This window comes from Rhinopithecus bieti, unplaced genomic scaffold (genome assembly GCF_001698545.2).
Source record: "Rhinopithecus bieti isolate Rb0 unplaced genomic scaffold, ASM169854v2 scaffold_8307, whole genome shotgun sequence".
Taxonomy (NCBI): Eukaryota; Metazoa; Chordata; class Mammalia; order Primates; family Cercopithecidae; genus Rhinopithecus; species Rhinopithecus bieti.
Genome location: NW_016806443.1, coordinates 70,508 through 85,976, shown reverse-complemented (window position 1 = coordinate 85,976; position 15,469 = coordinate 70,508). Strand labels below are relative to the sequence as shown.

At 37.1% G+C, this 15,469-nt stretch overlaps 1 protein-coding gene across 1 annotated transcript in view; it reads right to left on the bottom strand.

The window, feature by feature from the left end:
* Nucleotides 1-15,469, bottom strand: part of CTNNA3 (catenin alpha 3) — a 1,693,405-nt gene that overhangs the window by 1,610,328 nt on the left and 67,608 nt on the right. Inside the window, exon 4 of the mRNA XM_017876520.1 lies at nt 14,519-14,685. Within this exon, the coding sequence (XP_017732009.1) occupies nt 14,519-14,685 (167 nt within the window). The remainder of the gene's footprint in view (nt 1-14,518; nt 14,686-15,469) is intronic.

The following is a 15,469-nucleotide window of genomic DNA, read 5'->3' as shown; positions in this document are numbered from 1 at the left end:
TTTTTTTTTTTTTTTTTTTTTTTTTTGCTGTAAGGAATGATTATAAAAGTTAAGAACATAGGGCAAAATTGGGCTTGAGATCTAAATTAGAAACAGTTCTATGTAGGTGAAGGCACATTGGTCTTGAGGTCTGAGGTTCAAGTCCTTGCTATGCCATTTTAAAACTGCATCACTTTGGACAAGTTATTACTATTCCAATTTTGATTGTGTTATCTATAACACAGGACAAACTGTCTTTGCCTGCCTACTTCATTCAGTTGTTGTGAAATCAGTTGAGGAAAAATAAAAGACATTCATTCAACAAACATTTATCAATGAGCAACATACCAGACATGTAAGAAACAGAGGAAAACAAAAGAGAAACAACTCTTACCCTAACAGATTTTGCAATCTAGCTTTATAGGTTACTGCTTTATAAACTTAAAAATTCCATAAAATTGAAAAGACCATTGTCATTAAGCTCATGACACCTTTTCAGTAGTGAACAAGGACTGAACAAAAGGGTCATTCAATAATTGTTTATAGAGCAGCATCACTATGCAAAGCACTGGGCTTGACACTGTGAGAAACATCAAATTTATGGTGAGGCTTGGGTGGAAAAATGATGAAATCATTGGTGCTTTATGAAAAGTTTGGCCAGGCGCAGTGGCTCATGCCTGTAATCCCAGCACTTTGGAAGGCCAAGGCTGGCAGATCACTTGAGGTCAGGAGTTTGAGACCAGTCTGGCCAACATGGTGAAATCCCATCTCTACTAAAAATACAAAAATTAGCCGGGTATGGTGGCATGTGCCTGTAATCCCAGTTACTTGGGAGACTGAGGCAAGAGAATTGCTTGAGCCCAGGAGGCAGTGGTTGCAGTGAGCCGAGATCACACCACTGCACTCCAGCCTGGGTGACAGAACAAGACCATATAAAAAAAAAAAAAAAAAGTTTATGGGCAATGCCCCCAAAGAAATCAGCAGTTTACAAATGGATAACCCATTTTGAGAAAGGTCAAGTTGATGTTTAAGACAAAACCCACAGCAGCAGACCATCCACATCAATTTGTAAGGAAAAAATTAATCTTGTTTGTGCCCTAATTGAAGAGGACAAACAATTAACACCAGAAGCAATAGCCAACATTATAGACATCTGTACTGGTTCAACTTACACAATTCTGACTGAAAATTTTAAGTTGAGCAAATTTCCCCTGGATGAATGCCAAAATTGTGGCACACAGATCAGTTGCAGATAAGACCAGAGCTTTCAATGAAATGTTTCAACAATTTTAATTTCATCAATCTCTTTTAAGTATTCCTTTTGAGAAATGTAACAAAAGATGAACATGGATTTACCAGTATGATCCTGAAGACTGAGCACAATCAAAGCAATACCTACCAAGAGGTGGAAGTGGCCCTGTCAATGCAAAAGCAAGCCAGTCAAGAGACCAAAGATCATGGCAATCGGTTTTTAAGATGCTCAGAGAATTTTGCTTGTTGATTATCTGGAAGACCACGGAATGATAGTATCTGTTTATTGTGAGGGTGTTTTGAGAAAGCTAGCCAAAGCTTTAGCAGAAAAACACTGGGAAAGCTTCACCAGAGTCCTTCTCCGCCACAAAGCTCCTCCTCATTCTGCTCATTCCTCTCATCAAACAAAGGTAATCTTTTAAGTTTCAATATAAAATCATGAGGTATCCACCTTACAGTCCTGGTTTGGCTCCTTCTGACTTCTTTTTGTTTCCAAATCTCAAAAAATATTTAAAGGGCATTCATATTTCTTCAGTTAATAATGTAAAAAAACTGCATTGGCAGAGTTAAATTCCAGGACATTCAGTTCTTCAGGGATGAACTAAGTGGCTAGTATCATTATTTACAAAAGTGTCTTCAACTTGATGGAGCTTATGATGAGAAACAAAGTTCATACTTTTTTTCTTTTAATTCCATTTTTCTATGAACTTTGTGAAATCCCCTCATCATTACCCTGCTTAAAATTCTTTAATGGTTTCCCCTTAGCTTTCAGACTATAGTTCAAACTTTGCAACTTAGTACATAGACCTTTCAAATTAGGTCTATGCCTACCTTTCCAGCTTCAACTCTTGTTCCTCCCACACAGTTTACCCTTCATCTCAGCCATTCAGGACTATTACAAGTCTTTCAGCGTACATCCTCCTCTGCAGGTAAAACATCCTCTGCCCCACTACCTTCTTTCTCTAGTCAACTCTCCAAACTCAGCCACATAGTATTCATTCAACATACCCTCTCTTAATACAATTTCCACCTCCATAACAGTTTGTACCAACCTCTACCATGATAACATATTATTAATTTAATTTTTATCTAGTCTGTAAATTCCAGGAGAGCAGGATCATTATGGTATTTTTAGAAATTTGAATCCCTAGCACATACTAGAGTGATGGTGACTGCCACAAAGTAAGCACACAAAAACAATGATTTGCTGAGGTGATTAATTAATTAATCAAATCAGAGATAACTGGAAAGATGCTGATTCCTTCTTAAAAAATAAAAATTTTACATGGTTTAAATTTGTATTGTCAAAGGTCATAAAATTTCAATTAAACAGGAGGAATAATCTCAAGCGATCCATTGTACATCATAGTGACTGCAGTTAATACCAATAAATTATACATATGAAAATTGCTAGAGTAAATTTAAGTGTTCTCACTATCAAAAAATTGATAAGTATAAAAGGTAATGCATATATATTAAATAGCTTGAGCTAGTCATTCCAGAATGTATACATATATTAAAACATCATGTTATATACTATAAATGTATGTAATTTTTACTTGTCAAAACAGGGGGATATAGAATGGATAGTTAATGGATATAAAAATAAAGTTAGATGGAAAAAAATCTGGTGTTTGGTAGCACAATATAAAGACCATAGTTAACAATAATTTATCACATATCTCAAAGTAACTAAAAGAGTGGAATCAGAATGTTCCTAACACAAAGAAACGATAAATGCTTGAGATGATGGATATTCCAATTACCCTGATTTTATCATTACACATTATAGGCTTACACATTATAGGCTTTTATCAAAATATCACATGTACCCCATAAATAAGTACAACTATTATGTATCCATATTAATTAAAAATAAAATTTAAAAAATATATATGTTTGAAAAAAATTTTCTTCTTCCCTAAAATTTCCAATAGGAAATTCATGACAAATCAAAAGCAAGTGTACCATATTTGTCTCTATTTCTTATTTCTCCTCTTATATCTTGACGTGGTTTGGCTGTGTTCCCACACAAATCTCATCTTGAATTATGACTCCCACAATTCCCACATGTCATGGGAGGAACCCAGTGGAAGGTGATTGAATTATGGGGGCGGGTCTTTCCTGCACTGTTCTCGTGATAGTGAATGAGTGTCATGAGATCTGATGGTTTTAAAAACGGGAGTTTCCCTACATAAGCTCTCTCATTGCCTGCCATCATTCACATCAGATGCGACTTGCTCCTCCTTGCCTTCCACCATGATTGTGCAGCCTCCCCAGCAAGGTGGAACTGTAAATCCATTAAACCTCTTTCTTTTGTAAATTTCCCAGTCTCAGGTATGTCTTTATCAGCAGCATGAAAACAGACTAATACAGTAAATTGGTACCAGTAGAGTGGGGTGCTGTTGTAGATACCCGAAAATATGGAAGCAACTTGGGAACTGGTTAACAGGCAGGGGTTGGAACATTTTGGAGGGCTCAGAAGAAGACATAAAAATGTGGGAAGGTTTGGAACTTCCTAGAGACTTGTTGAATGACTTTGCCCAAAATGCTGATAAGTGTATGGGCAATAAAGCCCAGGCTGAGGTGGTCTCAGCAGGAAATGAGGAACTTGTTGGGAACTGGAGCAAAGGTGACTCTTGTTATGTTTTAGCAAAGAGACTGGTGGCATTTTGCCCCTGCCCTAGAGAATTGTGGAACTTTGAACTTGAGAGCGATGATTTAGAGCATCTGGTTTAAGAAACTTCTAAGCAGCAAAGCATTCAAGAGGTGACTTGGGTACTGTTAAAGGTATTCAGTTTTATAAGGGAAGCAGAGCATAAAGTTTGGAAAATTTGCAACCTGACAATGTGATAGAAAAGAAAATCACATTTTCTGAGGAAAAATTCAAGCCAGCTGCAGAAATTTGCATAAGTAATGAGGAGTCAAATGTTAATCCCCAAGACAATGGGGAAAATGTCTCCAGGGCATGTCAGACGCCTTCACAGCAGCCCCTCCCATCACAGGCCAGGAAGCCCAAGAGGAAAAAGCAGTTTCCTGGGCCAAGCCCAAGGTCCCCTTGCTGTGTGCAGCCTAGGGACTTGAGCCCTTTGTCCCAGGGCACCAGCCGTGGCTGAAAGGGGCCAATGTTAAGCTCAGGCTGTGGCTTCAGAAGGCAACTTCTGAAGCCTTGCCAGCTTCCATGTGGTGCTGAGCCTATAAGTGCACAGAAGTCAAGAATTGAGGTTTGGGAACCTCTGCCTAGATTTCAGAGGATTTATGGAAATGCTTGGATGTCCAGGTAGAAGTTTGCTGCAGGGGCAGGGCTCTCATGGAGAACCTCTGTTAGGAGGTGTGGAAGGAAAATGTGGAGTTGGAGGCCCAACGCAGAGTACCTACTGGGGCACCACCTAGTGGAGCCCAGACCCACCCCAGAATGATAGCTCCACTGACAGCTTGCACAGTGCGCCTGGAAAAGCCACAGACACTCAATGGCAACCCATGAATGCAGCCAGGAGGAAGGCTGTACCCTGCAAAGCCACAGGGGGAGAGCTGCTCAAGACCATGGGAACCCACCTCTTGCACCAGCATGATCTGGATGTGAGACATGGAGTCAAAGGAGATCATTTTGGAGCTTTAAGATTTGACTGCCCTGATGGATTGTGGACTTGCATGGGGCCTTTAGCGCCTTTGTTTTGACCAATTTATCCCATTTGTAACAGCTGTATTTACCCAATGCCCGTACCCTCACTGTAAGGGAGGAGACCACCCCTCATATCGTCTTATGCCCAATTTCTGCCTTCAAAGAAAGAAGAAGTAAAAACTAAAAGACAGAAATGAAATCCACAGGCAGACAGCCCAGCACCACACCCTGGCCTGGTAGTTAAAGATGGACCCCTGACCTAATCGGTTATGTTATCTATAGATTACAGACATTATATAGAAATGCACTGTGAAAATCCCTCTCCTGTTTTGTTCTGATCTAATTACCAGTGCATGCAGTCCCCGGTCATGTACCCCCTGCTTGCTCAATCATGACCCCTCACATGCACCCCCTTAGAGTTGTGAGCCCTTAAAAGAAACAGGAATTGCTCAGTTGGGGAGCTCAGCTCTTGAGACAGGAGTCTTGCTGATGCCCCCGGCCGAATAAACCCCTTCCTTCTTTAACTCAGTGTCTGAGGAGTTTTGTCTGTGGCTTGTCCTGCTACAATTGTATCTAGGAAGTAACTAACTTGCTGTTGATTTTACAGGCTCATATGCAGAAGGGACTTGCCTTGTCTTAGACAAGATGTTGAACTGTGGACTTCTGAGTTAATGCTGAAATGAATTAAGACTTTGGTGGAATGTTGAGAAGGCATGATTAGTTTTGAAATGTGAGGACATGAGATTTGGGAGGGGCCGGGGGCAGAATGATATAGTTTGGTTGTGTCCCCACCCAAATCTCATCTAGAATTGTAACTCCCACAATTCCCACACGTCATGGGAGGAACTGGGTGGGAGGTAATAGAATTAAGGGACCAGGTCTTTCCTGCACTGTTCTCGTGATAGTGAATGAATCTCATGAGATCTGACGGTTTTAAAAACAGGAGTTTCCCTGAACGAGCTCTCTCTTTGCCTGCCGCCATCCACATAAGATGTGACTTGCTCCTCCTTGCCTTCTGCCATGATTGTAAGGCCTCCCCAGCCATATGAAACTGTAAGTCCATTAAATCTCTTTCTTTAGTAAATTGCCCAGTATCAAGTATGTCTTTATCAGCAGAGTGAAAACAGACTAATACACATCTTAAATACCAGTCTTGACTTGCTCTTTTTCTTTACATCTTAATATGCTTTTACGTATTTTGTGTAAGATCTTCCACAAAATATACATAGCTCCTAACAGCTCTTAATTATACAGTAATTTTCCCTTTATCAGCTGCTGATATCTTCAATAATAAAAGGCTTTAGAAACTCTTTTGTTGGTACATATCTGCCTTTTAAATAGAGGGTGGCCTCAAAAAGTCTCAGCTGCCAATATGGTAGTGTGATTTTTCTGTCAAAATAAATATTCATCACAGTCAGAATTATTGTTTGTCCACAAATGCTTTATAAAATTATGTGACAAATGTTAAATATACATTTGACAAAAGTCGTTAAATTCTGGAGCCATTTCTTGGAAGATGTTGGTCTATTACCTAATCCAAAGGGATCAACATTCCCAAAACAAGTAAAACCTGACTATGGTATGATAAATGGAAAAAGTTAGAAAAGTTACTTCAACTCAGTAGTCAAATTTCCCTTCATTTTTAGGAATAAGTACATCATTTCACTCCAAGGGCCAAAAAGTGGGAGCAAGATACCACAGTGGAGAAAGATGGAACAGGGAAAGAAGATGAAAGAGAACTTATACCAGTTCTTGCCAAGTAATTCATATCAAATATCATTCAGTCTTCACAAGACCCTTTCAAGGTATTCAGAATAAGTTATATTCTCCCCATAACTCAGAAGAAGAAACCAAAGCTCACAGATTTTTCACTTTCCCAAAATTACCCAGCTAATCAACAACACAGCTGGGATTCAAGCAAGGTCTCCATGCTGCCAAAAGCCATGTTTTCTCCCCACAACGTCATGACCCAGTAAGCAGAAGCCATGCAAACCTGTTTTCTTCCAAATAAAATTGACCCTTAGAAATCCAGATGCCAGGCTGGGCACGGTGGCTCACACCTGTAATCTCAGCACTTTGGGAAGCCAAGGTGGGCAGATCACCTGAGGTCAAGAGTTTGAGACCAGCCTGGCCAACATGGCAAAACCCTGGCTTTACTAAAAATACAAAAATTAGCCTGGCATAGTGGTGCACGCCTGTAATCCCAGCTACTTGGGAGGCTGAGGCAGGAGAATCGCTTGAACCTGGGAGGCAGAAGTTGCAGTGAGCTGAGACTGTGCCATTGCACTCCAGCGGTGCAAAAAGAGCAAACCTCTGTCTGAAAAAAAAAAAAATCCAGATGCCAATAAAACAAGATGTGGAATCTTAAGAAGAACAAATAGTACAGAAAAGCTTGAAAAACTTGAACAGTATCAAAGAGAGAAACATTTTGACTTAAATTCCTATAAAAATTTTATAAACAATGGTGACAATAGAGCCAAAATGCCTTTCTAAGTTTCTACAATTGATGAAATACTGAAATATCAGCATTTTTCTTCCCTGTGTCCCCTATTACCTTTCATTTGGACCTGTTTTCCCCAAAAGAACACACACATTTCCTAGACACTAGACACACACATTTCCTAGACACTAGACACATTTAAAAGTGCCATGTCAGGAATCCTTGATTATTTAATTTGGCAGTACTTGTCCATTTCAGGGTTGCTCAGTGACCCATGTTTACACTAGTTGGTGGTCTCAGGCTATGTCCTTGGAAATGTTCTATTGTAATTGCTTCTCCTGTGGCAGTCTCAGTGGAAAGAGTATAATTTAATAGAAATAAGAAAGCTTTACAAAATCGGGAAATATATAGATACATGCTATTAAAAGAGAGTAACATCTCATTTATCTGACATCTAAAAGGAAATATACTTCAAAAGGGTTGAAAAAAATCTGGTATGTAGGAAAAGTCATAAGAAGGAAAGTAAGTTTGAGACCAGTCTGGCCAACATGGCAAAACCCTGTCTTTACTAAAAGTACAGAAATTAGCTTGGCATGGCGGTGCACACTTGTAACCCCAGTTATTCGGGATTATACTCGAAATATACTTCAACAGGGTTGAAAAAAATCTGTTACGTAGGAAAACTCACAAGAAGGAAAATAAGAGTAAGACCACTTAAAAAAATTATGAGCTCAGAGCAATTCTTTAATGCTATGAAATAAAGAATGAAATAAAGAACAAAAACAGAAAATGTAGCAGGAACTTGTATAAGTGTCAGGAGGGAAAAAAAAAAAATCCAGAAGCCTGCATGAAATAGTAAAGACGGAGGAGAAGAAAGGCAGGCCTTGGTCCATTACATGCAAAATAAGGGCAAGAAATAAAAAGGCAGTCCTCTGTTTTGGGAGAAAAAAAAGTGTGTGCCCAGGAGAAATTCACATCTCTAAAGTAGACACCCTCCTCCCACCAAAAATCTATAATAGATTATTATATAGTAGGATTGGGGAGTGTGGTGGCTGACTACAGAATTCTTCTTAGGAAGGGCACTACCTATACTGAAGAAAATACCTTAATGAGTAATTCAAGGTGGGTAGTGATATCCTAAGGACACAAATAAGCAGGGGCCAAGTCGAGTGCTAAGGAGATAACTATTCTTTACTGCATTCCCATGAACAGAATTTAGAAGTCTGAGGGAAAGTAGCTAGAGAGAAAAAATGTGAAAGGGCAATGAGATGGAGTTGCTAAATAAGATTTTGAAGATTTCTAACATACAAATTGAAGCCACTTAGAATATATTGTTGCAATATAGAAATCCCTCCCTTCCATCTTCCTGTAAGTTTCTGTAAGGTTTGCTATATTCACATATTCTGGCCTACTCTGGTAGGGTTAGAGAGAGAGAGAGAGAGAGAGAGAGAGAGAGAGAGAGAGAGAGAGTCTATTTGTGAAAGGGGAAAAGGCCAACTCCAGATTCTGGGTGAACATAATGTAGAATAGAGATAGAAAGACAATCTATAAATGAAAGTAATTCAGTGGAAGCAAAAGCTTGGAGCCAGAGTTGACCCTGAAAATATGAGCTCCCAAGGAATTTGCAGAAATTTGGGGGAGAACATTATACTTGATAGGACACAGAATGAGGGTTTAAACTAATTTTATTGAGACCTTAAGTGCAAGAAGATCCCAGCAAACAAGTGGTTTTGCATCATAAGTAAGTGGATTATGGGTAATTTAAAAAATGAAGGTCAGAACAAAAGAGAAAAGAAATAAAAGCAGGCAAAAAATGGTCACTTACAGCTCTCATTGAGTCATTAAAAAGCAAGTCATGCCAAACTAATTTCATTTCCTTTATAACTGAGATTACTAGACTGATAAATCCACAATGCCACAAACAATATATCTTGATTTCAAGAAGGTCTTTCATGAAGTGCTTGAGGAGGTCCACAGAAAAGCTTTGCAAACTGTGATTTCCTTCCTCATATTATTTGCCATTTACTTTCTGTGTCTAATCACATCAACTTGGAATCCTAGGACACAGCAGAGCAAACTTGTATTCCTGCTTTGCCAAACTCTTGCAATCATGTATGCTTCATTCCACTCATTCATCCTGATTATGGGAAGTAGGAAGCTAAAACAGACCTCTCTTTCGGTTTAGTGGCAGGTGACGTGCTGAGTGAAAGGGCAGAAACTTTTAGTTCCATAGATTCACAAGGGGAGCATCATGTATCTTCTAGCAGAAAATAAACTAATGGTGTCTGAAACATTTTATATTTCTATTGGTTTTTCCATAGCGTATGTGCTTGAGTAATTTCAAAAGATACCTAGAAAACTCTTTTATACATATATGTGTGTGTATATATATATGGGTGTATATGTGTATGAATAACAACATTGACCATAAATTATGAAGCCGAGTATATTTGACATATATAATGTATGCATACTTTATGATAGTTCATTGTATGATATTTCATGTGAAGCATTTATTATCTCTATTTATAACTAAGAACTTACAGCTTTTATGAGGAAATCATTGCTGTTTTCCATTGTAATTTGTACCCCATATATGTACTTAACTATCATTGTTTGAACCTCTAAAGTTTTGGATTGTAAAGACATTCAGTTCTAAATCAATGATGAGAATGTATCTCTCGGTAGGTTTTGTTTCATTATGAATTCTTATTTTATATTTAGTATAAAGCAAATAGAATTTTTGTTAGATAATGTTGTACACAATAAAATTTGAGTGACAAACAAAAAAAGAAGAAGAAAGGAAAAAATAAAGAAGCATGGTTTACACAGCAGCCCAATGAAGCAAGCTTGAAGCTCATTTCAACAACTTTACTCAAAGGGTGTTCATATTTGATTGGTATTATCTAAAAGAAAGATATAATACTGTTTTCCATGTCATTAAACAATTTTTCATGAATAAATCTGAAAATGATATAAGGTTAGGAAAGGAAGACAAAATCGAGAGTCAAAGGATACTGATGGACTGTAACAAAAAGCTAGAATTAATAAGATAAAATTCAATGAATATAAATGTAACTTCTACCTTTACATATTTTTTAAAAAAACTAGTATCACAGGAGGAAGACCTGGATTAGGAGTAGTTTGAGCTCAGAGAGTTGGAGGTTTTAATTGTTTTCAAAATCAACAACATGACAAGGCTACTGTGATAGGTAAGATCATGTTAGACATTAAATCAGGGATGTAATTGTACATTTATGTCACGGAATGTTCACATCAGGGAGTTTGTTTTGATTTCAAGACATTGATTTCAACATTTTATGGAAGTTACCTACAATCCAGAGTGCATAGAAAAGGATTTACAGAGATGATTAGGGGGACTTCTATTTCTTGTAATGGCAAATTGGAAATTCAGTCTGATCCTCTGCTGAAGGAAACAAATAAGGTTTGATGATAAAACAATTCATCTTAAAAATATCAAATAACTAATAAGGCAGTGAGAAATTACCTGAAATGGGTTTCAGAAGAGGCAATGTTCAGTATCCAATCAAAAATAGCCATTCACATTCTAAGACAAGACACCATGAGCAAAAGCAAGGAAAATGATAGCAGAAGCAGGCACCCTGGGAGTCCAAACACCAGAGTTCTCAAACCTTCCGAATCAGACAGTTCTGCTCACCATGTCAAGTAGATCAAAATAAAGATTGAAAATTTCAGCAGGAAACTAAAAGTCATACAAAGAAATATAAGTCAATTTGAAAAATACACAGAAATTCTATGGTATTTAGAGTGGTCTGGAACTACCATATAAGGAACATTCAAAAGTCAAAAAAATTTTAGCCTAGAAAAGGGGAGACATAGGTAAGTCCCAAGAGTAATCATCAGTTATTTGAAAAGAGCCTTTTTATATTGCCTTGATTCTGTGTTGATCCAGAAAGCAAAACTAGACCTACTATTTGAAATAGCAGGGAGGCAGTTTTAAGCTCAGTTTGAGAAATATGTCTCCAACAATTAGAATTGTTCAAAATCAGCTTCACTGTTTGAGAAAACTGAGATTGCTATCATTGTTAGTGATCATGTATTGTTAGGCAGTTGCATATATTGCATATTATCAGAGAGTCTTTCTACTTCAGGTAAAATATCAAACTGTAAGGGCACTGAAGTTTCTCCACTATGATTCTTTTGATTCCAAGTAGAAGCTAATATTGTCATAAATATTATTAGAAAAATTCCAAACTGACATTTCCCAAAGTATGGATTCAGAAAGTCCCAGGATTAATATACTATGGAAGAGTTCTGGGATCAAAAACATTTGGGAAATTCTGAGTTAAGCACAGTTAAACAGGCTTCTTCATGGCAATATTTCTCAACAACTTTAATGTGCTAATGTGCATCAAAACATTCATGGGAATTTACATGTGCAGCATTGATAACTTACAAAAAGAAACAACTTTTTTCCTTTTCCATATTTTCAAGACATGTTCTACAGAATACTTTTGGGGAAATGTTGGGCTAAATAATTCTAATCTTGATGATCTCAAAAACAATTTAGTGGTTTTCATTCTACATGAAGTCTTGAAAGAATTGAGTTGATAATATGATTCATATACAAACTTTTCATGAGGATGAAACCATGAAAAACTATCATAATTTACCACAAAAGATGTTCCCTTCTCTTTGATAAGATGCCACTTCCTTTTTCATAACATACCACTGTTTTACTATACATACTTATATGTGACATATAATCTAATTGAAATTCAGGCTCTAAGTGTGAGAGAGGATGGTTAGAATTTAAAACATCTTCTGGCATATCTAACTTACTTCAGCAACTGGTTGTAGGTCCATGAATTTGCCAAAACTTTTAAAAGCTGTTTGTAGTTAAAGCTGTTCTAACTATTAGAGTAGTAAGTTCCAAAAGTTTTAATTCTTTCCTGTTGCCTTGAGCAAGTTACTTAAATTCAATGTGCCTCAGTTTTCTCATTTGTTAAACAGAAATCATGATCATAGGGCTGTCATGAGAATTGAATTAAAAGAGATAATCCAGCACAGTGTTTGGCACATTATAAAAACCCAATAAATATTAACTCTAATTTTTACTGTAAGAGGTACTTTGCTTTTGTTTGATCTACAACACCATCCTGCTTCATTTGCATGGCATAATGTAGGTGAATTACCTACCTCTGTGCCTAACTCCTAGTGGACACTCAACTAAAATGGTAGTGAAAGTGGTTTTATTCTTTATATACAGTTACCTCCTAATTGGTTATGAAGGTGGCAGTTTTCACATTACAAAAGTCCTGCATTCTGCCCTATCTCAACAAATCTAGAGTCTAAAACAGGAATTACTGGGTCATTGGAACTAGGTATTATCATGTCACTGGAACTAGGAATTACCTGCCACTTAATCTTTTGTACCCATTTCTTTTTTACAGCATTTGTTAGTGTCTGTATTAAAATATGAGACAAATGAATCTCAGAAATGTTCAGTAATTTGCCTATGGTTATTAAACAAACCAAGAAGCAAGTAACAGAAACCTTTGCTCAATTATGTCACCTACAAATCCACTAGTAAACAGCTGCTGGTGATGAAAACAATTCCCTTTCCTAAAAAGCTAAACTAAAAAACTTTTAAAAAATTTAAGAAAAAGGATCGAATTGCTCTTTTACTGTAATAAAACTATCAGTTCAGTAATTTGTCTATGGTTACTCAACAAACCAAGAACCAAGTAACAGAAACCTTTGCTCAATTATATCACCTACAAATCTTCTAGTAAACAGCTGCTGGTGATAAGAACAATTCCCTTTCCTAAAATGCTACTTAAACCAAAAAATAAAATAAAATAAAATAAAATAAATTTAAAAAGGATTGATTTGCTGTTTTATGGTAATAAAACTATCAAAAGAAAAAAATGGAAGTACAAAGAGAGGGTCACTCTAGTGTTAAAATAAGCAATAGTGAATACAAGAAAGATGTGGCCAGGTGTATTGGCTCACACCTGTAATCTCAGCACTTTGGGAGGCCAAGGTGAGAGGATCATGAGGTCAGGAGTTCGAGACCAGCCTGGCCAACATAGTGAAACCCCATCTCTACTAAAAGTAAATAATACAAAAAATTAGCCAGGCATGGTGGTGTGTGCCTGTAATCCCAGCTATTCGGGAGGCTAAAGCCGGAGAATTGCATGAACCTGGGAGGCAGAGATTGCAGTGAGCCGAGATGACCACTGCACTCCAGCCTGGGCAACAGTGTGAGATTCCATCTCAAAAAAAAAAGAAAAAAGAAAAAAAGAAAAAGACAAAGACAAAAAGAAAGATGCAAAGAAAGGTTTAGCTTAGCAGTTAGAGAAAATGATTTTGACAAGAAGGTTAATCAAATAAGACCATTGTTTGCTTAATAGAGTAGTGATAGTAAAATCACAGACACTTTATGAAAATGCAGATGTATTTATAGACAGAGTATAAGGGTCCTATTTCAAGCAGAAAATACAACAAATATAAAAAGAGTTCTTTGCAACCTTTTCATCTGAACACTACTAATGATTTGATCAAACTAAGAAAACAGACTGTAATAAAATTCTCTTTCTACTAAAAATGTGCTAAGTGGGTTTGTCTGAAAAAAGAAAGCATTCAGGATATCTTGCTAATTTTGTATCCTACTAGTTAATATGCATTATTTACTTGTATTAAATACATGTCTACATTTTCCTAATGGATTACTACAGACATCACAGACTACCTGTAAACATGCACTCTTTATCCTGAATCAAGAGGACGTGGCAAAGTAGAATTCATTTACAAACCAGGATAAATTTCCAAATGTCTTAAGCTTAAAGTTTTCTATTTTTCAAGTCATTTATACTCATATGTTTATTACATATTATCTATATAATGATGTTATTTATTTATAGAGAGCATAGTTATTTAAATGATGTTATTTATTTATAGAGAACATAGTTATTTAAGTGATCAAAAGTCTATAATTTTCCTAGCCATTTCCTTATAAGCAAGCCATCTTCTGTTTAATTTCCCATTGGTTTTAGAACTAACTCTGGCTTCCTTATTTTGAGGTATACATCAGTCTTCACAACCCAGTCTAGTCTGCTTCTGAAGGGGTGAAGTTAAGAAATGAGAGTGAAGCCAAGATGCACTAGGATCGACGCCAGGTTCAGAAAATGAAATTAGAAGTGAAGACAATGCCAAGGTAAACTAAGCCATCTTTTACTTACAGCTGACACATGTTGCAAGAGGCACATGACATCAATCATGTCCGCAAGGATAAGGAGTCTCGTCACTGCAGCCAGCAAGGCACGGGCAGCTTGAACCACAGCCTCCCTTTTTGGGAGAAAACAGGGGTCATCTGTAAATCTCTCAGCTGATACTTTCAGAGCTTCACCTGAAAAATACAACCCCAAATAAGTTATACTTTAAGTTTCAACTATGCCTATTTCAGAATTTATCAGCTAACCTAATTCCAAGTAAATTCCAAGACTAAGCATAATATAAAAATATTGTCAGTTGGCAATTGTCAACACATGGTTTCTCAATAAACAATGCTGTTTCAAATTAACATTTTTTTTGACAAATATTCTGTAATTAAGAAGTATGATATCATTTTCTTGCAAGAAAATTGCACTCAATTGACCAGGAACATCTAATAAAATTGCTGTCAACTTCTGCTTTTGCTGAATCTCGTTTCTTGTAAAAGGTTTTATTACTAAAGCTTCAATCATAAACAATCCTGCTTATAAAAACAAGGTAAATCTTTATTGAGTTGGAAAGTAACTCAATGGATGTTAGAAAAGAGGTAGTCTTTAAGATAATAAGACTACAGCTCTGTGATAAAAGTTTAACATAGGCAAATATATTCTAAACTGTCAAAATAATGAATAAACTATATCCTAGATTTAGTCACAGAAATAGTACTTCATAGTGCATAATTGTTAAAGAATAGGCCGGGCGCGGTGGCTCAAGCCTGTAATCCCAGAACTTTGGGAGGCCGAGACGGGCGGATCACGAGGTCAGGAGATCGAGACCATCCTGGCTAACACGGTGAAACCCCATCTCTACTAAAAATACAAAAACTAGCCGGGCGAGGTGGCGGGCGCCTGTAGTCCCAGCTACTCGGGAGGCTGAGGCAGGAGAATGGCTAAACCCGGGAGGCGGAGCTTGCAGTGAGC